Below are 27,308 nucleotides of genomic sequence, written 5' to 3'. Positions count from 1 at the left end.
TTGATTTATTTTTGATGTTTATGTTATGCTTATTGCTATTGGAACAGAGACTCACAACATGGATGATATAAATAAAACAGTTTTATTAAATATATGCAGACTGGATTGTGAGTATATCTGATGAGATGTAAAGCAGATGAATGGAGAATAGGAATACTGACAGTTTTTATCGTTGAAGATGGATAAGGAGGTTGAGGAATGGCGAAGAAGATGGAAGCTGGATCACACACCACGGTGAAGGGACTGATGAATGGATTGAGACTTGGAAAAGACCAGGAAGACGTTGGAGACACTGAGAATTGGGAGAGACAAGTAATATTCACTGGAAACCGGTAAGTGGAACCAGAAAGGTGAGTCCTTACTCAAACAAGACCAGTCAAAGTGAATGTGTGAGGTGTGTGCATATATGAGTTTTTGGTGATAAGGAGATGAGGTGCAGGTGCGGGTGATTAGAACTCTGGCGACATCGGTGTTCTGGCTGATCTCTGACAGCTATGAAATAAAATATTTAAATCAGGGTTTTTATTATTCAGACATGTCTCATATTCGGGTAACAGAGTTGCAAAAATCACAAATCTCAGAAAATAAAACAACTTATAAATATTTAGTTTGGCATTTATGTACATAGTCAGCTTTTTCTTAAGGTTAAGCACACACACAAAAAAAAAAAACATTTTTGAAAGATTTTTGGCTCCAGTTTTGAACATATTTATTGAATGTGCCAAGAATCTGTTATCACATAACAACCATTTGCAAATAAAGACCGTTGAAATTAACAATTCAGTGTTTACCAAAAGTGCAGTAAGTAAATGACATCCAGCTTTCCAACTTTTTTTTTTTTCAGTGTAAGATAAGGAGGATCATCTAGGTCAAGAAACAACAATTTGAGCACAGTCAGTCGAATACTTTCAGGGTCAAACTCCTCTGCATCTGTTTTTTTTTAAATAATTTTTTTTAGTTCAATAGATTGCTCAATTATACACACAATTCTGGACACATTTTGCAATGGCAGTTACAGATACATTTAGCAATGACTGTACTATTGCAATGTTTAAAAGATCAAACGAATCTTCTTCAATCTCACTCATTTCTAATGCTCTATGGGGCAGATTCATTCCCCACATAATGTAATTTATGATATATAAGTCAAGCATGTGCCAGTAAAAAACATTAACAGTGGTTAATGAGAGGTTCACTACAAAGTTCGGAGGGTAACATGGCAATTTTGCAACCTGCCCTTTGCTTCCTGTTCATATGTTTCATAAAGAAGGTTGACTTCTCTAATGTAACTTGTTTTTTGGTGTGTCTAAATGACAAAACATATTGCTGCATCAGATAAGGTTTTTTTTTTTTTTCTTAGCAGGAAATATTACTTGTGCAAAGAGTGTTCTGGTGTAAGACAAACCTTTTGTTTAGACAAACCTCTTTTTGACTTTTGACTTGTTGATCTCCGAGCAGGCAAGGGTATCAGAGACAGACCAGAAACGGCAATTGTGAATTGAACCCAAAATGAGAGCTCCAGTAAAACTCTTCGGCTTTATCTTTTGGTTGTTTTCCTTAAATTGTGCCCAATGTCAAGGTAAGTTATGTTTTGTTGTCATTTATTTGAATGTATATGTAATTTAAATTGTATTGACTTATATATAACATAACAGGTACGTCTTTGTGTACATTTGTTTGTGCTTCTCAGAATGTCTTCAAAAGGACATCACATATAAAAACATAGGGCCAGTTGCGAAAGCTTCATACGATGATAGTGAAACAGTGAAAGTCAACTGCATGACTGGTTTTACTGGCATGTATAAACTAAAATGTGAAAATGGAAAATGGAAGACAGCCTCTGAGCGACCATGTGCAAGTGAGAAAATTGACAATAAGATGACCACATACAGTAATTTGATTGGTTATTAAATCAATGTTATTTTGCAGAGTTAAGACTTGTTTTATTTCTTTAGAGAAAAAATGTAGTCACCCAGGGGACATAGAAAATGGTGATTTTAAACTTAAAGAGGGGTCGGAGTTTGTTTTTGGAGCAACAGTGTTGTATTCTTGCAAAAAAGGGTAAATGTGCTTTATGCTTTTTATTCAAATACAGTATATGAAATGTATACTATCCTTTTAACACTCTTTGTACTTAACAAGTGTAAAAACATTATGTTCACAGGTTTGAAATGACAAGCAGAATCAATCAGCGTACCTGCAGAGATCAAGGATGGGACAATACTCTCCCCATCTGTGAGGGTAAGCTTTCTTGAAAGTCACTATTTTCCTTTTTTGTCTCCTGATTTTTCTCCGTCATATACTTCTGATAGGGACATAAGCTACATTATTCAGTAACAATGGTCCGTCATTAATAGGAAGTAATGCAGGACAAATGATTTGTACTACATTAACACTAATCAGTAAGAAATATAATTTAGGACTAAGATAGTTTCAATAATTACTGCATGAAATTGGCCTCTGAATGTGGTCATAAAATGCATCACTAATTACTCATGTTACCAGTCACTCTTCAAGAACTACTAGTGATCTGGACCATTATAATGTAATAAGCAATGCATGTATGTAAATGATATATTCAGAGTAATACAAAAAAAAGAAAAGAAAAGATGATTGATTACATCTCAGACACACGATAATGTTGTGGCTAGTAATTAATTGGTAATCCTTAATTTATATAATTATAATTTGTCATAGTTAGTTGATAGTTATTAATGACGCCAATCTCATTCAGTATTGATTACCTAATAAGGAACTATCTTAGTCCTAAATTTGGTTGTTCTAATAATTAGTTAAGCTTGTCATTCAAAAACTGTAAATTGTATTTGTGATTGCATTTTCAATTTGTGCATGCATACGTTGTGACATGATGGAAACACAAATGCATGATTTGCAATTGCATTTGGATTTTCTTTTCCATGTATGTGACATGTCTGCCAAATTTCAAATGGAACCGCAAAGTCTGTTTCCAATGTCTTGCGTGTTATGACCCTGACATTTTGGAATAGCAATAGAAAATCACCCATTTGCTATTTCACTTCCACTGCGTCCTGCTCCAACCCTCACAAAATTCAACTGGAATCGCAATCTCCTTTGCACTTACATTTCCGATGTCTAACAGTCAACTGTCAATCAGTCTTGAGGGCGGGGTTTATTGATAGAAAGAATACCACGCCCTCAAGTGGTGGAAAACAAAGCACCATTTTCCTTACTTTAAGGAAAACGGTGAGAAAAATCCAATAAACATGTCTATTTTTTGCATCAAAAAACTGCTGTGTAGTTTTTTGCACTTCAAACAAAGCCAAAACCCTGAAGTATTTATCGCCTGCCAACCAAACAAGAAAAGAAACTTAAAGAAGACTGCTCTGGTTGCAAGCATCTTGTCAAGAAGAAATGAAGATACATCTGTGGAACCCAACATGTGTATGTCTGGAAATGTTTTAAATGTCGAAATAAAGATACAAATATTGTTGAATAATTATGAATGCATCTCACAAAATAATGTTGAATAAAATGCTGAAATGAAGCAGAATTCAGACATTCCTCCTTCAAAACGTAAGCACAGAGTCAAATAGACAAAACACCACTCACATCATGTCAAGTTTCTACAGATTCTCTGATTTTAACTCATCAAGATAATTTATTGTGTCAGCCAGATGATGATATTCGTCTGATACATGCAGACTGCAGACACAGCAGTTTTCTTTGCTTCTTTTTTTTCTGATTGCCAGGTGAACATAAAATCAATTCTGGATTTTTGACTTAATTTGAATTTTAGTAAAAAATAAATGAATAACCAAATGCCCCGTATTCCACCTCTTCAGGACGTGACATACTTTCCGACTCTATCAATAAACCCCGCCCTCAAGACTGATTGACAGTTGACTGTGTTAGGCATCGGAAATGCAAGCGCAAAGGGGATTGCGATTCCATTTGAATTTTGTGAGGGTTGGGGCAGGACACGGAGGACGTGAAATAGCAATAGGTGGTATAAAATGGCAGGGTCATAACTCGTAAAACAGGACTTTGAAAAAAAATTGGACTTTGCGGTTCCATTTGGATTTTTGGCAGACATACATACACAGAAAAGAAAATCGGTAACAGTTTACAATAAGGTTCATTAGTTAACATAGTTAAATAAATTAGTTAACATGAACTAATAATGAACTGCACTTTTAAAGCATTTATTTAACTTTGTTAATGTTAATTTCAACATTTACTAATGCATTATTAAAATCTTGTTAACATTAGTTAATGCACTGTGAAGTAACATGAACAAACCATGAACAGCTGTATTTTTATTAAATAACGTTAACAATGATTAACTAATGCTGAACAGATATGTTATTCGTGGTTAGTTCATGTTAACTAATTCATTAACTAATGTTAACTAATACAACTTTATTGTAAAGTGTTACCAGAAAACCAAAACGCAATTGCAAATCACAAATTTATGTTTCCATTATGTCACAATGTGTGCAATTAAAAATTTAAAACGAAATTGCAAATACAATGTGCAGTTCCTTTTGAATATTGTTTGGAATATTCCATACATATTAGTTAATAGTAGTAGCTGAGGTGTTACTTCCTGCATAGTTACCAATTAATGATGGGCCATAATTCTAAAGTATTACCCATTATTCAAGAGAATCAGGTATTTGTTTTCTTGATTTCTTTCTTTCTTTTTTCATATTTATTTATTTATTTATTACAGCTGTGAAATGTCCAGCCATTCACACTGATGGAGGTGTGATTGCATCAGGCAACACAGAAGAGGGAATTTATGATGATGCTATTCACTTTAAGTGTGTATCTACTGACAAAATTATAGACGGAAGTAGTGAAATTCACTGCACAGAGACGGGCATATGGAGTGACCCTGTTCCAACATGCAAAGGTTCATTCCATTGTTTAATTTTTTGTTTGTCCGTATAGATTTCTGCACTTTATTCAATGCACCAATTTAACTATTCCCCTTTCCCTTGCTTTTCACACAGATATAACATGCACAGTACCTGAAATACAAAATGGTTATGTTGTTGAGAAAATGCAAGAATACAAGAAAGATGCCATATTAAAATACGGATGTTTTAAAGGGTTCAAGCTTAGAGAGGGCATCCCCAGATGCTCTAAATTTGGCTGGAGTCTGAAGCCAGAATGTGATGGTAATGCACCAGTATTATTACATAAAAAACAAATCATATGGGAAATAATACTAAAATCGTTCTATCCTTATATCTTTCATTATGTTACCCTGGTAGCGTAACTTGGAAAAACATACAACGAAAAATAAAAAATATATAGATTAACCCATTAACCTTACATAAAAAATTGGAAATTTAAAAACAAAATGGCTAATTAAGCATATGTTTACATATCACTTGAAAAAAAGTTGGTTAATTTGGGACAAAATTTAGTTCCCATTCAGTCGGTCACTCTCAACGCCACGTCGGAGTACCGACAAATAGGAATCTCGCTCGCGAGAGCCAATCTACTTCGAGTGTAACTAAACGAGCCAATGCACATTGGCATGCAATGATTGCACCAGGTGCTCATGCCACGCCGTGCGGGTATAAATGAGACACAGGTGATTGCATCAAATCAACCTTTTGCTTCGGAGCCGGGTGGTAGATGGTAACGCCAGATATCACTCACTACTTCGCAGTCCTGACTGAAGACGGAAGCCGCCTTTCGGAAGCGATCTCTTCAGTCGGTGTTGGTGTGACGGCACAGCAGCGGTCGCGTGGTTTTCGGATCATCTCTCTGTGTTGTTTGTTAGAGCAACCACAAAGGCTGTTCTCACAGCTGGTTCGGTGCGCTAGGTGGAGAGCGCTGAAAAGCCGTTCTTACGGCTGGTAAGAGAGCACCTTCGTGTGAGAGAGCGCGCACGTCAGGCTGCACCCACCCCCTGACTGTGTCGCCGCGACCCCGCCCCCTGCGTGCTTCAGCACCAAGGAGAGCGTCCTTCTGAAAGAGCAAACACAGATAGAGCTTGCGTCTTTTTCAAGATGACATTCTATCTGTGTGTTTCTGGATGCGGTGGTTACCTTTCACCAAGGGATGGTCACCAGCGCTGTATCTCGTGTTTGGGCGTTCAGCACGCTGAGGCAGTACTGGTGGATGACTCATGTTCTCACTGCGGGAACATGACCATCTCGGAGTTGCGGTCTAGACTCCATCTCGCAAGGGGTGGAGTCCCCGTGCCTCTGCCTCGATCTAACCCTCCACAGAGGGTTTCTTCAGGCAGTAGCACGGGTGATTTGAGGGTTACGGTGAGCGCGCTTCCCCCAGGGAACCAACCCACGGGGAACCCTCATCCCTCTCGCACTCCGCAGCCAGCAGAGCTGCCGTTGGAACGTGGTGGGCCGTCCTCGAGATGTGCCCCATCCGTATCCTTCGGGGCTCCCCCTGATGATCAGATGTCCATCGCTGCATCGGAGGGAGGGTCAGACTTCTCTGGAGATGACGTGTCGGCGCAGGGGGCTCCTTCGGGAAGATCCGCTGTGCCCGATACAGACCCAGAGATGATGGCCATGCTTTCCCGGGCCGCCGAGAAGATCGGGCTTGCGTGGAACCCTCCACCGTGTCCCGAACCTTCAAGGTTGGATGATTGGTTTCTCGGGGTGGCCCGTGCTGGTTCTCAGCGCTCACCCCGGTTCCTTTCTTCCCGGAGGTGCACGAGGAGCTCACTCGGTCATGGAAGGCACCTTTTACTGCCCGAAACCGGCCCAGTGGATCCTCCTCCCTCACCACCCTCGATGGCGGACCTGCAAAGGGTTACACGCAGGTTCCTCCCGTGGAACGGGCCGTTGCTATGCAACTGTGCCCTAACTCCACATCCAGGAGGAACCCGTGTCTCCCCTCCCGAGCCTGTAGGTACTCGTCCGATCTGATCGGAAAGGCCTACCAGGCTTGTGGAGAGGCAGGCTCCGCCTTACACGCTATGGCGTTGTTGCAGGTTCATCAGGCCCAGGCACTGAAGAACCTGCACGAGGGTGGTCACGATCCCGCAGTTCTCCAAGAACTGAGAACCGCAACGGACCTCGCGCTTCGTGCGATGAAGGTTACGGCGCGGGCCGTGGGTCGTGCGATGTCCACTATGGTGGTCCAGGAACGCCATCTCTGGCTGTGTCTGGCAGACATGAGGGAGACCGACAAGATCAGGTTCCTTAACTCCCAGACCGGCCTCTTCGGCGACGCGGTCCAGAACTTCGCCCAGCAGTTCTCGGCCGCACAGAAGCAGACTGAGGCCATCAGTCACATCCTGCCACGGCGGTCAGCTGCTGTCTCCACCCCGCCGCTGGCAGCACCTCAGTCTGCTCGTCGCCGAGGGCGGCCGCCTGCGTCTGCCTCCGCTCCCGCGTCGCAGCAGCAGCCTCCACCCAAGCGACGTCGTGGAGCCGGGCGCAAGCAGGCCGCCCCGCCCGTCCAGGCTCCTGCCAAGAGAGGTGGCAAAGGCAGGGGCAAGGGTAAGCGGCCCTGAGACGGGCGACCCGGAGATGGGGAGGACTGCTCTTCTGGAGACGGTGACCGCACCGCTCCATCCCCCGGAGGAGGGCCGGGAGGAGAATCTTGTGTTCCGTTTTATTTCTGTTCCGCCGCTGAGCCCAGCGGTACCCAAATTTTCAATAAAAGAGCAGTTTCCTCCATCTCTGGGTCCTCAGGGGGCTCAGAGAGTTGTGGCCGGTCAAACGCCGGACCACACTCATCCTCCCCCTTCGCCAGCGGGAAGCAGTGGACGACCTCCTCACGTTCCTCCTGCCCACCTGTGGAATCAGGTAAGTGTTGCACAGCACACTCTCACCTCGCTGCGGGCCGCCTCCACGAGACAGCCGCCCCAGCCCGGTACCTGCATTCCACCTCGCTGCCCCACGGTGGGTACGCTGGTGGTCCCTATGGTCCCGCTTGCACGGTCTCTGCGAGCCTGGCTAGAGCTCCCCAGTCCGTCTCGCTGGCTCATTCGGCCCATCAGGCTCGGCTATGCGATTCAGTTCGCCCGGCGCCCCCCCAGGTTCAAGGGCGTCCGCTTCACCTCGGTGAATGCTGCAGATGCCCATGTCCTGCGTGCGGAGATCGCTGTCCTACTGGCGAAGGACGCGATAGAGCCGGTCCCTCCAGCCGATATGAAGACCGGATTCTACAGCCCGTACTTCATTGTACCCAAGAAGACCGGTGGGTTACGGCCAATCTTGGACCTGTGAGTCCTGAATCGGAGCCTCCACAAGCTACCGTTCAAGATGCTCACGCAGAAACGCATTTTCGAATGCATCCGTCCCCAAGATTGGTTTGCAGCGATCGACCTGAAGGACGCACACTTTCATGTCTCGATTCTTCATCGACACAGGCCGTTTCTGCGCTTTGCGTTCGAGGGTCGAGCATATCAGTACAGAGTCCTGCCCTTCGGGCTGTCCCTGTCCCCCCGTGTCTTCACGAAAGTCACGGAGGGGGCCCTTGTGCCCATGAGAGAACAGGCCGTTCGCATCCTCAACTATCTCGACGACTGGCTCATTCTAGCACAGTCCAAGGATCAGTTGTGCGAACACAGGGACCTGGTGCTCAGACACCTCAGCCAGTTGGGTCTTCGGGTCAACTGGGAAAAGAGCAAACTCGCCCCCGTGCAGAGGATATCTTTTCTCGGTATGGAGTTGGATTCGGTCGAACAGACAGTGCGCCTCACGGAGGAGCGTGTCCAGTCGATGCTGAGCTGCCTGAACACGTTTCAAGGCAGGATGGCGATTCCACTGAAACAGTTTCAGAGGCTCCTGGGGCATATGGCGGCCGCTGCGGCAGTAACATCGCTCGGCCTGCTTCATATGAGACCGCTTCAGCATTGGCTACATGGCCGAGTCCCGAGATGGGCGTGGCAACGCGGCACTCACCGGGTGAGCATCACACCGGCCTGCCTCCAGTCCTTCAGTCCATGGTCAGACCCCTCGTTCCTTCGGGCCGGAGTGCCCCTGGAACAGGTGTCCAGGCACGTTGTGGTTTTCACGGATGCCTCTGCCATGGGCTGGGGAGCCACGTACAACGGGCATGCAGTGTCAGGGGTTTGGACGGGCCCGCACCTGCATTGGCATATCAATTGCCTCGAGTTGCTAGCAGTGCATCTTGCTCTGAGCCGCCTCAAAGCGCGGTTACGGGGCAAAGATGTACTGGTCCGCACGGACAACACTGCGACCGTCGCGTATATCAACCGACAAGGTGGTCTGTGCTCCCGTCGCATGTCGCAACTCGCCCGCCATCTCCTCCTCTGGAGTCAGAAGTGTCTGAGGTCGCTTCGGGCCATTCATGTCCCTGGTGTGCACAACCGTGTGGCCGACGAGCTTTCACGAGCTGCGCTCCCAGGCGAGTGGCGACTCCACCCCCAGGTGGTTCAGCTGATTTGGAGACAGTTTGGGGTGGCACAGGTTGACCTGTTTGCCTCCCCAGAAACGTCCCACTGCCAGTGGTTCTATTCGCTGACCGAGGGTACACTCGGCACGGATGCCCTGGCGCACAGCTGGCCCCAGGGGCTGCGCAATTATGCGTTTCCCCCAGTGAGCCTACTTGCACAGACTCTGTGCAAGGTCAGGGAGGACGAGGAGCAGGTCCTGCTGGTGGCGCCGTACTGGCCCAACCGGACCTGGTTTCCAGAACTTATGCTCCTCGCGACAGCCCCTCCTTGGCTGATTCCTCTGAGGAAGGACCTTCTGACTGACCCTTTGGCACCCGCGTCCAGACCTGTGGAAGCTTCATGTCTGGCCCCTGGACGGGACGCGGAGGTTCTAGGTGACTTACCCCAAGAGGTAGTTAACACCATCACTTCGGCTCGAGCGCCGTCTACAAGACAGGCTTACGCCTTGAAGTGGAACCTGTTCGTCGAGAACATCCCCGACGATGTTCGATCGCGTCTGTGCTTTCCTTCCTGCAACAGGGGTTGGAGCGTAGGCTGTCGCCCTCCACCCTCAAGGTTTATGTTGCTGCAATATCCGCCTATCACGACCATGTAGAAGGTAAGACGGTTGGGAAGCACGACCTGGTCGTCAGGTTCGGTCGACGAATCGTGCCTAGAGTTCGGGCCGGGTGATACCCACGTGGTGTTGAGACCCCGGCCTGGCTATGTGCTCAAGGTTCCTACCACTCCCTACACCACCCAGCCCTAGCTTTGCTCTGTCCCGTCCGCGCTCTGTGGGTTTATGTGGATAGAACTCAAAGCTTCAGAACCTCAGATCAGCTCTTTGTCTGTCACGGAGGCCAGCAGAAGGGAAAGGCTGTCTCCAAGCAGAGGATGGCCCACTGGATAGTGGATGCCATCACCTTGGCTTACCAAGCACAAGGTGTGCCCTGTCCGCTCAGGGTGCGAGCACACTCTACTAGAAGTGTTGCATCCTCCTGGGCGCTGGCACGTGGCGCCTCGCTGTCAGACATCTGTAGAGCTGCGGGCTGGGCGACACCCAACACGTTCGCTAGATTCTATAGCCTACGTGTAGAGCCGGTCTCCTCCTGTGTTCTCACCTCAAACGGGTAGAAGCACTGAGAGGCCCCGGCTCTTGTCGGCTTGCTGCGCTACGGCCCTTATATTCTCCAGAAGCAAACTCTGTGAGTCCTCCACCGCCCTCGGTGCCGGACGTGGCGGAACGTCTGGCATCAGGCCCCTTGCCGCTGAATCCTTGAGAACCGGTATTGGGCTTGGGCCATATGAGTGACCCTGCGGGGATCCCATATTTTCTTCCACGGTCGCTCCTACGGGAAGCCTGTGTCTTTCCCTTGGGAGAGCCTTCCCTGCAGTGGGACTGAGCCCCCTTCTCCTTGCGGGCTACGGCTCAGCATTGTACTCCACATAACTCCTTCGGGGTACGATGTGGGCTCCGCAGCGTTCCCTTCTCAAGGGAACGCTTTCCCAGTGTTATCCAATAATCACTGAGCGGGTCATGCGGAACAGCATGATGGACTTCCCGGTGTGAGCCCCGTCTCATCAGGTAAGAGAGCTCAGGCGGCTCACACAGGGCACTGGATGGGGGCAGAAGCCATGGCGCTTTGGTAGGGATTCCTATTCGTCGGTACTCCGACGTGGCGTAGAGAGTGACCGACTGAATGGGAACGTCTCGGTTACGTATGTAACCCTCGTTTCCTGAAGGAGGGAACGGAGACGCCACGTCCCGTCGCCATGTCCTCTGTACCCTGCTGGGGTGCCTGTCTACCTACCCGGCTCCTCAGCAAAAGGCTGATTTGATGCAATCACCTGTGTCTCATTTATACCCGCACGGCGTGGCATGAGCACCTGGTGCAATCATTGCATGCCAATGTGCATTGGCTCGTTTAGTTACACTCGAAGTAGATTGGCTCTCGCGTGCGAGATTCCTATTCATCGGTACTCCGACCTGGCGTCTCCGTTCCCTCCTTCAGGGAATGAGGGTTACATACGTAACCGAGACGTTTTGTAGTTATTGAAAAAATTGTATTTCCCATATATTAAATAAATAAAATATTAGTTTTAATTATTTATTTTTTAAGATAAAAGGTGGAACTTAATGAATGCAGTCAACAAACCAATAATTATAAAACTTGAGAAAATGGAATGAGATTTTTTACTTGTATTACAGTCATGCTGTAGAAAAGGTCCAATTGATGTTGATTTGAAGTTTTAAAGGGGTCATGAATTGAGAAATCAACTTTCCCGTGAGCTTTTGATATTTAAAAATTCATGGTAATATAAGAATATCCTGTACGCTTCGGAAATGAAATCTTCCTTGTTAGTCAAATAAAAACTTTTATTGGCTCATCAAACGAGGAGAAAGAAGAGCAGCGAAATGCCGCCTCAACAGAAGAAGATGAACGCCTAATTCTGTAGCCCGCCCACCGATTCGCGAATGACATATAATAGATAAATAACATAGGCCTACTTGCCGCTAAACTGGCTCGAGCTACCAAGCAATTAACATGTCGTTGAAGATTACAAAATATTGTGCAGTGCCTGGTTGTGGAAGAACACAGTCTCTGCATAAGCTTCCTTCAGATTCCAAAATTAGGAATGCGTGGTTGAACTTTATTTTTAATAATGTTCCTGCTCACGTGGGTAAGAAATTGCGCATTTGTTCTTTTGTAAACAAGACACTGGTTGAGACTAGATTTGCAGACAGAATGAGATTTTAAAAAATGACGCCGAGCCTTCTATTGAATCCGACAGGAATGGGTGCAATAAACGTATGTGAGTAAAAATATTTTTGATATAATATGATAGTATTGCATTGTTACAGATATCTACTGATTATGTGTACGTGTCTAACTAAACATAATTAACGATAACTTGCCACGCTGTCACATGCTGGAGTATCCTTTGTATTTGAGGTGTTGTTGGTTCATTGTCCTGCGATTCGGTATCAGACTCTGGGTCAAACATATATGGTCGAATCATTCCGGTGGCCATTTTTCCACAATCAATTCCCCACATGAACTGACAGGGGAGTCGAAACTCATTATAATATGCAAAACTGGAATCCAATCATAGCAGTGGGCGTTTACTTCCAAGTCTTCAATGCGGCACACCCATAAAAACAGAGCGTTCCAAGAGCTAGGCTCAAAACCAGGGTAGAAAATAACCTTTTACTTATTCATTATGATGTTTTTGAATGTAAAAACCACACAAACGTCATAAGTTGACCTCAGACAACAGTATAAAAAAATACAAAAGTCAGTTCATGATCCCTTTAATTGAAAGGAAAAAAATGTATTGGGGAAAATCATGAGGCAACAGCATTTGCATGCAAAGTGTGTGACACGGCTAAGCATTTTGGTAACTTCAAAATCAGAAGCTAATAACTACTTACTACTTGCTTCTTGCTTTATTTCCATATAATAGTTTAGTAAATATATCTTAAAGTTCTCAAAATATAAAATCTAATAATTTGATATACTTTAAATATACTTAAAAAAAAAATTCTCAGAATTATTTGTTTCCTGCAAAAGACAAAGCATGCAAATCCAGTTTCACACAATTTTGATGCATCATCTCTTCTTACCCTTATTTCTATATAATTATGTCTTGTACAGAAGTAACTTGTGAGCTTAAGTCAACCACATTTGGAGTAGAAAAGAGCAAGCCAGAGGGTAAAACTATTTTCAGAGCTGGAGAAAGCGTGGAGATCACCTGCACTGGACGCTACTGGTTTATTTTTACAAAAGAATCCATCAAATCATTTAAATGCACAGATAATGGGAAGTGGGATTCTGATCCTGTTTGTGAGGGTAAGATTAAAGAGAAACACTTCTGGATTAGGAGCTGAACTTACTGCATGTTATTAAAATAATGTGAATCTTGTTTCAGAAATTAAATGTGAAGTTCCACATGACCAGTATGTTTCTAAGCCGCAGTGGTACTTCAGTGGAGATATGAAATTGGGAGCAAAAAAATATTACTCTTGCATATCTGATTATGAAAAAACGGAAACAGAGGCCACATGCACACGAAACGGATGGACACCAAACCCACTGTGTGCTAGTATGTTTTGATATTAAATCTTACAATTTGTGCATGTAATATGAACTCAAATTAATATCATGGATATTTTTTTTGTTTTACAGTAAAAACGTGTGCAGCACCAAACATCGCAAATGCAGATATTGTGGGGGAACAAAGACCAAAATACATAATCTATTCAACAATACACTATAAATGTCGTCCTGGATTTGAACCAAAACAGCCTGTACAAATCACCTGTAATTCCAAGACTGAATGGACAGGCATACAGCAATGCACTGGTATGTTGTCACGTATGTCACATATACGAGAACTTTTTCTTCTGATAGTGAAGGAATTTAAAAGGACAGAGCAAAATCAGCTGCTTGTCAAATGGACAATGGCACGTCCCATTCCCTAAATGTGTAGGAAGTATAAGGTCACATGACTAATTAGTTTAGTTTTATTAGCAGTGTTTGCAAGCATCACTTTTGCACATTTTAAAGGTCCCATGACATGAAAAGTTCACTTTATGAGGTTTTTTAACATTAATATGAGTTCCCCTAGCCTGTATATGGTCCCCAGGTGGCTAGAAATTTTGATAGGTGTAAACCAAGCCCTGGGTATCCTGCTCTGCCTTTGAGAAAATGAAAGCTCAGATGGGCCGATCCGGAATATTCCATATATGTCGTCATACAGGGAAAGGTTACCTCCCCTTTCTCTGCTTTGCCCGCCCAGAGAATTTGGAGAAAATGGATTCTGCTTATTTTAGTCGCAATGTCAGCACAGGTTTTACAAAACAGACTTTTACGATATGGATTCAACAGCACCGCCACAAACAGTGAGTAAAAGTGATTTCTGAAGTGTAGCTAATTATTACAAACTAGCAAATCTCACAGCAGACACGCCCCTTCAAACAGAGCATTCAAGCCAGAGGGCTAAAATCAGGATAGAAAAAAAAATCTTTTTTTTTCTCTAAATTATGACATTTTATGATGTAAAAATCATACTAACAAAATAAGTCCACCTCAGAAAACATTATAAAATAATAATAAAATCCACGTCACGGGACCTTTAAAGCAAATGCTCAAATTTGGCTCAGAAAAACCTAGCATAGAAACAGCATAGAAAGTCTAATTTAGATGTAGTTATAATATATTATAAAGAAAAATACAACCCAGATCTCTTCAATACAGCAAGTATTTTTTAAAGCATTTTGGAAAAATTACCACAAATTATCATATTAATAATGCATTACATTTATAATATGTTCTATGGTTTAAGGCTATAAAAAAGCATGTGACTGATATTAAGATTTATCAATGCCACATTTTCTTGGTTGTCTAAAAATAAAAAATAACTTTGCTTTGCCTTCAGAAATGTGTGGGGCACCACCAAACGTGGACTTTGCAGAAACCACAAAAAAGAAAAAAAATGAATACAGTTCAGGGGAGAGAGTTGAATACAGTTGCTTGGAAACATACACGCTGGAAGAGCCCTACTCCAAATACTTGACCTGCAAGCAAGGCCAATGGAGAGGGAATATTAAGTGTTTAAGTAAGTATGAACACGCTACATATCTGTCACATGTATGTTCAGTTTAGTTCAGTTCTGTCTTGTCTGCATTAGATGTCGTCTCTCACCATAGTAACCGTCATTATTAGTTAAGTCTTGTCAGCTGTTCCCGGTTAGTGTCCTCATTCTCTGTGTATTTAAGTTCCTGCCTGTTTCCTGTTCATTGCTGGTTATTGTTTGTGTACACTCATGTTCGTGAGTTATATGTTGTTATGTTTCCACCTTCCTATCATTAAACTGTGTTGATGATTGTGAAGCTGCCTTCGTCTACCTTCATCCGTGACAATATCGAAGACATGTTAAGCTTTTCTTACTGTGTATTTATTTGTAAGTTTGATTAAATGATTTTTTTATTTATTTTTTACAGTCGATTGGACACATTTTTCAATACTTAGATATTTTTTTCAAAACTCTTCAGACAGTTCTCCTAAACAATTTAATTAACTTGACACGGTAGTTTATTTCTACCAAATATTTGGTAACTTCAAAATCAAAAGCTAATAACTACTTTCTACTTGCTGCTTGCTTAATTCTCATATAATACAGTTTAGTAAATATATCTAAAAGTTCTCAAAATATAAAATCTAATACCTATAATACTTTTGTATACTTTATATATACTTTAATACTTCTTTATTTCTCAGAATTATTTGTTTCCTGCAAAAGACAAAGCATGCAAATCCAATTTCACACAATTTTGATGCTTCATCTCTTCTTACCCTTATTTCTATATAATTATGTCTTGTACAGAAGTAACTTGTGAGCTTAAGTCAACCACATTTGGAGTAGAAAAGATCAAGCCAGAGGGTAGAACTATTTTCAGAGCTGGAGAAAGCGTGGAGATCACCTGCACTGGACGCTACTGGTTTTTTTGGACAAAAGAATCCATCAAATCATTTAAATGCACAGATAATGGGAAGTGGGATTCTGATCCTGTTTGTGACGGTAAGATTACAGAGAAACACGTCTGGATTAGGAGCTGAACTCACTGCATGTTATTCAAATAATGTGAATCTTGTTTCAGAAATTAAATGTGAAGTTCCACATGACCGGTATGTTTCTAAGCCGCAGTGGTACTTCAGTGGAGATATGAAATTGGGAGTAAAAAAATATTACTCTTGCATATCTGATTATGAAAAAACGGAAACAGAGGCCACATGCACACGAAACGGATGGACACCAAACCCACTGTGTGCTAGTATGTTCTGATATTAAATCTTACAATTTGTGCATATAATATGAACTCAAATTAATATGATGGATATTTTTTTGTTTTACAGTAAAAACGTGTGCAGCACCAAACATCGCAAATGCAGATATTGTGGGGGAACAAAGACCAAAATACATCATCTATTCAACAATACACTATAAATGTCATCCTGGGTTTGAACCAAAACAGCCTGTACAAATCACCTGTAATTCCAAGACTGAATGGACAGGCATAAAGCAATGCACTGGTATGTTTGTCACATATGTTACATATACGAGAACTTTTTCTTCTGATAGGGAGGGAATTTAAAAGGACAGAGCAAAATCAGCTGCTTGTCAAATGGACAATGGCATGTCCCATTCCCTAAATGTGTAGGAAGTAAGGTCACATGACTAATTAGTTGATTTTTATTTGCAGTGTTTGCAAGCTTCACTATTGCACATATTAAAGGTCCCATGACATGAAAATTTCACTTTATGAGAAAATGGATTTGTTTATTTTAGTCGCAATGTCAGCACAGGCTTTACAAACAGACTTTTACTATATGGATTCGACAGCACCGCCACAAACAGTGAGTAAAAGTGATTTCTGAAGTGTAGCCAATTATTACAAACTAGCAAATCTCACAGCAGACACACCCCTTCAAACAGAGCATTCAAGCCTGAGGGCTAAAATCAGGATAAAAAAACAATGCCTTTTATTTCTAAATTATGACATTTTATGATGTAAAAATCATACCAACAATATAAGTACACCTCAGGAAACATTATAAAATAATAATAAAATCCACGTCACGGGTAAAGCAAATGCTCAAATTTGGCTCAGAAAAACCTAGCAAAGAAACAGCATAGAAAGTATTTACATTTAGATGTAGTTATAATATATTATAAAGAAAATACAAGCCAGATCTCTTGAAAACAGCAAGTATTTTTTTAAAGCATTTTAGATTAATAATGCATTACATTAATAATACGTTCTATGGTGTAAGGCCATCAAAAAAGCATGTGACTGATATTAAGATTTATCAATGCCACATTTTCTTGGTTGTCTTAGTTGTCTAAAAATAAAAAAATTACTTTGCTTTGCCTTCAGAAATGTGTAGGCCACCACCAAACGTAGTTAACACCATCACTTCGGCTCGAGCGCCGTCTACAAGACAGGCTTATGCCTTGAAGTGGAACCTGTTCGTCGAGTAGTGTTCTTCTCGCCGAGAAAATCCCCGACGATGTTCGATCGCGTCTGTGCTTTCCTTCCTGCAACAGGGGTTGGAGCGTAGGCTGTCGCCCTCCACCCTCAAGGTTTATGTTGCTGCAATATCCGCCTATCACGACCATGTAGAAGGTAAGACGGTTGGGAAGCACGACCTGGTCGTCAGGTTCGGTCGACGACGGCCTGGCTATGTGCTCAAGGTTCCTACCACTCCCTACACCACCCAGCCCTAGCTTTGCTCTGTCCCGTCCGCGCTCTGCGGGTTTACGTGGATAGAACTCAAAGCTTCAGAACCTCAGATCAGCTCTTTGTCTGTCACGGAGGCCAGCAGAAGGGAAAGGCTGTCTCCAAGCAGAGGATGGCCCACTGGATAGTGGATGCCATCACCTTGGCTTACCAAGCACAAGGTGTGCCCTGTCCGCTCAGGGTGCGAGCACACTCTACTAGAAGTGTTGCATCCTCCTGGGCGCTGTCAGACATCTGTAGAGCTGCGGGCTGGGCGACACCCAACACGTTCGCTAGATTCTATAGCCTACGTGTAGAGCCGGTCTCCTCCTGTGTTCTCACCTCAAACGGGTAGAAGCACTGAGAGGCCCCGGCTCTTGTCGGCTTGCTGCGCTACGGCCCTTATATTCTCCAGAAGCAAACTCTGTGAGTCCTCCACCGCCCTCGGTGCCGGACGTGGCGGAACGTCTGGCATCAGGCCCCTTGCCGCTGAATCCTTGAGAACCGGTATTGGGCTTGGGCCATATGAGTGACCCTGCGGGGATCCCATATTTTCTTCCACGGTCGCTCCTACGGGAAGCCTGTGTCTTTCCCTTGGGAGAGCCTTCCCTGCAGTGGGACTGAGCCCCCTTCTCCTTGCGGGCTACGGCTCAGCATTGTACTCCACATAACTCCTTCGGGGTACGATGTGGGCTCCGCAGCGTTCCCTTCTCTAGGGCACGCTTTCCCAGTGTTATCCAATAATCACTGAGCGGGTCATGCGGAACAGCAGTGATGGACTTCCCGGTGTGAGCCCCGTCTCATCAGGTAAGAGAGCTCAGGCGGCTCACACAGGGCACTGGATGGGGGCAGAAGCCATGGCGCTTTGGTAGGGATTCCTATTCGTCGGTACTCCGACGTGGCGTCGAGAGTGACCGACTGAATGGGAACGTCTCGGTTACGTATGTAACCCTCGTTTCCTGAAGGAGGGAACGGAGACGCCACGTCCCGTCGCCATGTCCTCTGTACCCTGCTGGGGTGCCTGTCTACCTACCCGGCTCCTCAGCAAAAGGCTGATTTGATGCAATCACCTGTGTCTCATTTATACCCGCACGGCGTGGCATGAGCACCTGGTGCAATCATTGCATGCCAATGTGCATTGGCTCGTTTAGTTACACTCGAAGTAGATTGGCTCTCGCGTGCGAGATTCCTATTCGTCGGTACTCCGACGTGGCGTCTCCGTTCCCTCCTTCAGGGAACGAGGGTTACATACGTAACCAAGACGTTTTGTAGTTATTGAAAAAATTGTATTTCCCATATATTAAATAAATAAAATATTAGTTTTAATTATTTATTTTTTAAGATAAAAGGTGGAACTTAATGAATGCAGTCAACAAACCAATAATTATAAAACTTGAGAAAATGGAATGAGATTTTTTACTTGTATTACAGTCATGCTGTAGAAAAGGTCCAATTGATGTTGATTTGAAGTTTTAAAGGGGTCATGAATTGAGAAATCAACTTTCCCGTGAGCTTTTGATATTTAAAAATTCATGGTAATATAAGAATATCCTGTACGCTTCGGAAATGAAATCTTCCTTGTTAGTCAAATAAAAACTTTTATTGGCTCATCAAACGAGGAGAAAGAAGAGCAGCGAAATGCCGCCTCAACAGAAGAAGATGAACGCCTAATTCTGTAGCCCGCCCACCGATTCGCGAATGACATATAATAGATAAATAACATAGGCCTACTTGCCGCTAAACTGGCTCGAGCTACCAAGCAATTAACATGTCGTTGAAGATTACAAAATATTGTGCAGTGCCTGGTTGTGGACGAACACAGTCTCTGCATAAGCTTCCTTCAGATTCCAAAATTAGGAATGCGTGGTTGAACTTTATTTTTAATAATGTTCCTGCTCACGTGGGTAAGAAATTGCGCATTTGTTCTTTTGTAAACAAGACACTGGTTGAGACTAGATTTGCAGACAGAATGAGATTTTAAAAAATGACGCCGAGCCTTCTATTGAATCCGACAGGAATGGGTGCAATAAACGTATGTGAGTAAAAATATTTTTGATATAATATGATAGTATTGCATTGTTACAGATATCTACTGATTATGTGTACGTGTCTAACTAAACATAATTAACGATAACTTGCCACGCTGTCACATGCTGGAGTATCCTTTGTATTTGAGGTGTTGTTGGTTCATTGTCCTGCGATTCGGTATCAGACTCTGGGTCGAACATATATGGGCGAATCATTCCGGTGGCCATTTTTCCACAATCAATTCCCCACATGAACTGACAGGGGAGTCGAAACTCATTATAATATGCAAAACTGGAATCCAATCATAGCAGTGGGCGTTTACTTCCAAGTCTTCAATGCGGCACACCCATAAAAACAGAGCGTTCCAAGAGCTAGGCTCAAAACCAGGGTAGAAAATAACCTTTTACTTATTCATTATGATGTTTTTGAATGTAAAAACCACACAAACGTCATAAGTTGACCTCAGACAACAGTATAAAAAAATACAAAAGTCAGTTCATGATCCCTTTAATTGAAAGGAAAAAAATGTATTGGGGAAAATCATGAGGCAACAGCATTTGCATGCAAAGTGTGTGACACGGCTAAGCATTTTGGTAACTTCAAAATCAGAAGCTAATAACTACTTACTACTTGCTTCTTGCTTTATTTCCATATAATAGTTTAGTAAATATATCTTAAAGTTCTCAAAATATAAAATCTAATAATTTTATATACTTTAAATATACTTAAAAAAAAAAATTCTCAGAATTATTTGTTTCCTGCAAAAGACAAAGCATGCAAATCCAGTTTCACACAATTTTGATGCGTCATCTCTTCTTACCCTTATTTCTATATAATTATGTCTTGTACAGAAGTAACTTGTGAGCTTAAGTCAACCACATTTGGAGTAGAAAAGAGCAAGCCAGAGGGTAAAACTATTTTCAGAGCTGGAGAAAGCGTGGAGATCACCTGCACTGGACGCTACTGGTTTATTTTTACAAAAGAATCCATCAAATCATTTAAAGGTCCCATGGCATGGCATTTTTCTATTATTTTATAGTGTTTCCTGAGGTGTACTTATATTGTTAGTATGATTTTTACATCATAAAATGTCATAATTTAGAAATAAAAGGCATTTTGTCTATACTGCTGTTTGCCCTGTGGCTGACTGCCCTGTTTCAAGAGGCGTTTCTGCTGTGAGACTTCAGTAAAAACGCCCACTGTTGTGATTGGCTGACATCTTTGCATTTAATATGAGCGGAGGGGGCGTGGTTTAACGAGGTCTACGACGCACGAGCTGCTGCCAGAGAGACGGATGGACCTGAGTTCACTTCTCATCAGTTCTCTCAGCATGTCTCAGTTCAGGGTGAACTGTTGTAATTACAAGAATATACTTCAGGTTATTAGTTTATTTCTAGTCGGAGGGGCTGTCACTCATGTCAGAAAGTTAGTAACTTTAGTAAATTATGGATCAGCGCTGACTCGAGACGCGAACCGTTTAGAACGATTCAGTCCGATTTGGTGAACTGATTCGGTCATTGAGTAACTTACACAGCGCAAACAAAGACAACAGTAGTAATCGAATGTAATCCAGTTTATTGTGGGGATAGCTGGCTAGCCTAGCCGGATACCCTCACGCTTACCCCCCTTCTGCTTAATCTCACGCCGCGTTTGGTGCCTCCGCTGTGGGCCAGATGCAGTACTGGGGGTCGGGGATGTTGAAGGCCGAGCTTCGGCGTGCGTGAGGTTTATTTCTAAAGATGTGGCTCTGCCGATGTTAAGCAGAAACTCCCGACTGTATGCACATTTAAGAACAGATAGACGCCACGAGGACGTACAAAAACACTGACTCACAAGATAGAAAACACTGTTCTGTCGGGAGAGAGAGAAGCCGCAGTGTGTGCACGAATAATAAATAATTAGCTACACATAAGAAATCACTGATCACAGATCAGAAGGAACTGAAAAAAGACTTCTGTTTTCATTTGTACATCCAAACACTGAGAAACTGCCAGCATTCACTCGTTCACAACCCATGATCTCTCGAGCGTTTGCATGGGCGTGCCAGATTCTCTGGGCGGGGGAAAGGGAGGAAACCGTTCCTGCTTGGACGTCAAACCAGGAGACTTCAGGATTGGCTAGTCTGGCCTGTCATTTTCTCAAAGGCAGAGAGAGACAGCCAGAACTCGGGTTTACACCGATCAACATTTCTATCCACTTGGGGACAATATTCAGGCTAGGGGAACTCATATTAATGTTGAAATACCTCATAAAATGAAAATTTCATGCCATGGGACCTTTAAATGCACAGATAATGGGAAGTGGGATTCTGATCCTGTTTGTGAGGGTAAGATTAAAGAGAAACACTTCTGGATTAGGAGCTGAACTTACTGCATGTTATTAAAATAATGTGAATCTTGTTTCAGAAATTAAATGTGAAGTTCCACATGACCAGTATGTTTCTAAGCCGCAGTGGTACTTCAGTGGAGATATGAAATTGGGAGCAAAAAAATATTACTCTTGCATATCTGATTATGAAAAAACGGAAACAGAGGCCACATGCACACGAAACGGATGGACACCAAACCCACTGTGTGCTAGTATGTTCTGATATTAAATCTTACAATTTGTGCATATAATATGAACTCAAATTAATATCATGGATATTTTTTTTGTTTTACAGTAAAAACGTGTGCAGCACCAAACATCGCAAATGCAGATATTGTGGGGGAACAAAGACCAAAATACATCATCTATTCAACAATACACTATAAATGTCGTCCTGGATTTGAACCAAAACAGCCTGTACAAATCACCTGTAATTCCAAGACTGAATGGACAGGCATACAGCAATGCACTGGTATGTTGTCACGTATGTCACATATACGAGAACTTTTTCTTCTGATAGTGAAGGAATTTAAAAGGACAGAGCAAAATCAGCTGCTTGTCAAATGGACAAAGGCACGTCCCATTCCCTAAATGTGTAGGAAGTATAAGGTCACATGACTAATTAGTTTAGTTTTATTAGCAGTGTTTGCAAGCATCACTTTTGCACATATTAAAGGTCCCATGACATGAAAAGTTCACTTTATGAGGTTTTTTAACATTAATATGAGTTCCCCTAGCCTGTGTATGGTCCCCAGGTGGCTAGAAATTTTGATAGGTGTAAACCAAGCCCTGGGTATCCTGCTCTGCCTTTGAGAAAATGAAAGCTCAGATAGGCCGATCCGGAATATTCCATATATGTCGTCATACAGGGAAAGGTTACCTCCCCTTTCTCTGCTTTGCCCGCCCAGAGAATTTGGAGAAAATGGATTCTGCTTATTTTAGTCGCAATGTCAGCACAGGTTTAACAAAACAGACTTTTACGATATGGATTCAACAGCACCGCCACAAACAGTGAGTAAAAGTGATTTCTGAACAAAATAAGTCCACCTCAGAAAACATTATAAAATAATAATAAAATCCACGTCACGGGACCTTTAAAGCAAATGCTCAAATTTGGCTCAGAAAAACCTAGCATAGAAACAGCATAGAAAGTCTAATTTAGATGTAGTTATAATATATTATAAAGAAAAATACAACCCAGATCTCTTCAATACAGCAAGTATTTTTTAAAGCATTTTGGAAAAATTACCACAAATTATCATATTAATAATGCATTACATTTATAATATGTTCTATGGTTTAAGGCTATAAAAAAGCATGTGACTGATATTAAGATTTATCAATGCCACATTTTCTTGGTTGTCTAAAAATAAAAAATAACTTTGCTTTGCCTTCAGAAATGTGTGGGGCACCACCAAACGTGGACTTTGCAGAAACCACAAAAAAGAAAAAAAATGCATACAGTTCAGGGGAGAGAGTTGAATACAGTTGCTTGGAAACATACACGCTGGAAGAGCCCTACTCCAAATACTTGACCTGCAAACAAGGCCAATGGAGAGGGAATATTAAGTGTTTAAGTAAGTATGAACACGCTACATATCTGTCACATGTATGTTCAGTTTAGTTCAGTTCTGTCTTGTCTGCATTAGATCTCGTCTCTCACCTAGTAACGTCTCGGTTACGTATGTAACCCTCATTCCCTGAAGGAGGGAACGGAGACGCCACATCGGAATACCGACGAATAGGAATCTCGCTCGCGAGAGCCAATCTACTTTCAATGTAACTAAAAGAGCCAATGCACATTGGCATGCAATGATTGCACCAGGTGCTCATGCCACGCCGTGCGGGTATAAATGAGACACAGGTGATTGCATCAAATCAGCCTTTTGCTGAGGAGTCGAGTAGGTAGACAGGCACCCCAGCAGGGTACAGAGGACATGGTGACAGGACGTGGCGTCTCCGTTCCCTCCTTCAGGGAACGAGGGTTACATACGTAACCGAGATGTTCCCATTCAGTCGGTCACTCTCGACGCCACGTTGGAGTACCGACGAATAGGAATCCCTACCAAAGCACCATGGCCTCTGCCCCCATCCAGTGCCCCGTGTGAGCCGCCTGAGCTCTCTTACCTGATGAGACGGGGCTCACACCGGAAAGTCCATCACTGCTGTTCGGCATGACCCGCTCAGTGATTATTGGATAACACTGGGAAAGCGTGCCCTAGAGAAGGGACGCTGCGGCGCCCACAACGTACCCCGAAGGAGTTATGTGGAGTACAATGCTGAGCCTTATTCCACTGACGGGAAGGCTCTCCCAAGGGAAAGACCCGGGCTTCCCGTAGGAGTGACCGTGGAAAGATATATGGGATCCCCGCAGGTCACTCATATAACCCAAGTTAAAAACCGGTTTTCAAGGATTCAGCGGCAAGGGGCCTGATGCCAGACGTTTCGCCACGTTCGGCACCGAGGGTGATGGAGGACTCACAGAGTTTGCTTCTGGAGAATAAGAGCGCCGGAGCGCAGCAAGCCGACAAGAGCCGGGGCCTCCCAGTGCTTCTACCCATTTGAGGTGAGAACACAGGAGGAGACCGGCTCTACACGTAGGCTATAGAATCTAGCAAACGTGTTGGGTGTCGCCAAGCCCAACTCTACAGATGTCTGACAGCGAGGCGCCATGTGCCAGCACCCAGGAGGATGCAACACACTAGTAGAGTGTGCTCGCACCCTGAGCGGACAGGGCACATCTTGTGCTTGGTAAGCCAAGGTGATGGCATCCACTATCCAGTGGGCCATCCTCTGCTTGGAGACAGCCTTTCCCTTCTGCTGCCTCCATGACAGACAAAGAGCTGATCTGAGGTTCTGAAGCTTTGAGTTCTGAGGATTTAACCGTCTCGCCCCCCTAAAGAACCTGACGACCAGGTCATGCTTCCCAACCGTCTTACCTTCTACATGGTTGTGATAGGCGGATATTGCAGCAACATAAACCTTGAGGGTGGAGGGCGACAGCCTACACTCCAACCCCTGTTTCAGGAAGGAAAGCACAGACGCAATCGAACATCTTCGGGGGTCTTCTCGACGAGAAGAACACTACTCGACGAACAGGTTCCACTTCAAGGCGTAAGCCTGTCTTATAGACGGAGCTCGTGCCGAAGTGAGGGTGTTAACTACCTCTTGGGGTAAGTCACCTAGAACCTCCGCATCCCGTCCAGGGGCCAGACATGAAGCTTCCACAGGTCTGGACGCGGTTGCCAAAGGGTGCCCCGTCTTTCAGTCAGAAGGTCCTTCCTCAGAGGAATCGGCCAAGGAGGGGCTGGCGCGAGGAGCATAAGTTCTGGGAACCAGGTCCGGTTGGGCCAGTATGGCGCCACCAGCAGGACCTGCTCCTCGTCCTCCCTGACCTTGCACAGAGTCTGTGCAAGTAGGCTCACTGGGGGAAGCGCATATTTGCGCAGCCCCTGGGGCCAGCTGTGCGCAAGGGCATCCGTGCCGAGTGTACCCTCGGTCAGCGAATAGAACCACTGGCAGTGGGACGTTTCTGGGGAGGCAAACAGGTCGACCTGTGCCACCCCGAACTGTCTCCAAATCAGCTGAACCACCTGGGGGTGGAGTCGCCACTCGCCTGGGAGAACAGCTTGTGAAAGCTCGTCGGCCACACGGTTGTGCACACCAGGGACATGAATGGCCCAAAGTGACCTCATACACTTCTGACTCCAGAGGAGGAGATGGCGGGCGAGTTGCGACATGCGACGGAAGCGCAGACCACCTTGTCGGTTGATATACGCAACGGTCGCAGTGTTTTCCGTGTGGACCAGTACATCTTTGCCCCGTAACCACCCTTTGAGGCGGCTCAGAGCAAGATGCACTGCTAACAACTCGAGGCAATTGATATGCCAATACAGGTGCAGTTCCGTCCAAACCCCTGACACTGCATGCCCGTTGTACGTGGCTCCCCAGCCCATGGCAGAGGCATCCGTGAAAACCACAGCCTGCCTGGACACCTGTTCCAGGGGCACTCCGGCCCGAAGGAATGAGGGGTCTGACCATGGACTGAAGGACTGGCGGCAGACCGGTGTGATGCTCACCTGGTGAGTGCCGCGTTGCCACGCCCATCTCGGGACTCGGCTGTGTAGCCAATGCTGAAGCGGTCTCATATGAAGCAGGCCGAGCGGTGTTACTGCCGCAGCGGCTGCCATATGCCCCAGGAGCCTCTGAAACTGTTTCAGTGGAACCGCCATTCTGCCTTGAAACATGTTCAGGCAGTTCAGCATTGACTGGACACGCTCCTCTGTGAGGCGCGCTGTCCGTTCGACCGAATCCAACTCCATACCGAGAAAAGAGATCTTTTGCTCTTTTCCCAGTTTACCCGAAGACCCAACTGGCTGAGGTGTCTGAGCACCAGGTCCCTGTGTTCGCACAACTGATCCCTGGACTGTGCTAGAATGAGCCAGTCGTCGAGATAATTGAGTATGCGAACGCTCTGTTCTCTCATGGGCCCAAGGGCCCCCTCCGTGACGTGACCTTTCGTGAAGACAGGGGGGGACAGGGACAGCCCGAATGGCAGGAATCTGTACTGATTTGCTCAACCCTCGAACACAAATCGCAGAACTGTGTCCAGGAAGAATCGAGACATGAAAGTACGCATCCTTCAGGTCGATCGCTGCAAGCCAATCTTGGGGACGGATGCATTCGAAAATGCGTTTCTGCGTGAGCATCTTGAACGGTAGCTTGTGGATGCTCCGATTCAGGACTCGCAGGTCCAAGATTGGCCATAACCCACTGGTTTTCTTGGGTACAATGAAGTACGGGCTGTAGAAGCCAGTCTACAGACATCCTTCTATATCTCAAAGACATACTAAGCTTTACTGTGCTTTATTTACGTATTTATTTGTATGTTTGATATAATCTTGTTGTTGAAGTTCTGGTTCCGATGAAACAATGAATGTATATGTAACACTGACAGTGAGATGTTGGGTTTATTTCAGAGCCTTGTTCAGTGACAATGGAGGAAATGAATAAGAGAGGTATAGAGTTGCAATGGAATGGACAAAGAGATATATTATCACCACATAAGGATAACGTCAGCTTTGAATGTCAGAAGGGAAAATATTTAAAAGTCAATGGCCCAAGACAAGAATGTAATGATGGAGTGATGACTTTGCCTGAGTGTGTGTGACAAGGAGAATAAAACATCACTGATGCATCAGCTGTACTAATAAGCCAAAACAAGTTGAGCTAATCAAAATAAACCTTTTTCCCAATTCA

The 27,308-nt window shown here is 44.2% G+C and overlaps 1 protein-coding gene across 2 annotated transcripts; it reads left to right on the top strand.

Moving 5' to 3' along the window:
- The first annotated feature begins 1,292 nt into the window (after nt 1-1,292).
- Nucleotides 1,293-27,308, top strand: LOC307144183 (complement factor H-like). Of its 2 annotated transcripts, XM_079846280.1 has the most exons (18): nt 1,293-1,340; nt 1,459-1,579; nt 1,691-1,858; nt 1,956-2,061; nt 2,165-2,241; nt 4,715-4,897; nt 4,998-5,165; nt 13,030-13,224; nt 13,304-13,477; nt 13,561-13,737; nt 14,813-14,992; nt 15,761-15,955; nt 16,035-16,208; nt 16,291-16,467; nt 22,088-22,261; nt 22,345-22,521; nt 23,447-23,626; nt 27,029-27,308. In XM_079846280.1, the coding sequence occupies exons 2-18, from the start codon at nt 1,510-1,512 to the stop codon at nt 27,217-27,219; spliced, it is 2,766 nt and encodes a 921-aa protein (XP_079702406.1). In that variant the 5' UTR covers nt 1,293-1,340; nt 1,459-1,509; the 3' UTR covers nt 27,220-27,308. The 2 variants fall into 2 exon arrangements, with proteins under 2 accessions (XP_079702406.1, XP_079702407.1); XM_079846281.1 differs by lacking the exons at nt 1,293-1,340; nt 1,459-1,579 and having other exon boundaries at nt 1,829-1,858; nt 1,969-2,061.

The sequence above is a fragment of the Gobio gobio genome (assembly GCF_949357685.1).
Source record: "Gobio gobio genome assembly, chromosome: 20".
NCBI lineage: Eukaryota > Metazoa > Chordata > Actinopteri > Cypriniformes > Gobionidae > Gobio > Gobio gobio.
The sequence above is the reverse complement of the archived record's forward strand: the minus strand, read 5'-3'. Positions and strand labels throughout refer to the sequence as shown.

What these genes read in the sequence shown, in the direction of transcription:
- LOC307144183 (XM_079846280.1), top strand. Translation starts at nt 1,510, where the DNA reads ATGAGAGCTCCAGTAAAACTCTTCGGCTTTATCTTTTGGTTGTTTTCC. An exon ending in AGGCATACAGCAATGCACTG is followed by an intron (nt 13,738 to 14,812) that starts GTATGTTGTCAC and finishes CTTTGCCTTCAG; the next exon opens with AAATGTGTGGGGCACCACCA. An exon ending in AGGGAATATTAAGTGTTTAA is followed by an intron (nt 23,627 to 27,028) that starts GTAAGTATGAAC and finishes GGTTTATTTCAG; the next exon opens with AGCCTTGTTCAGTGACAATG.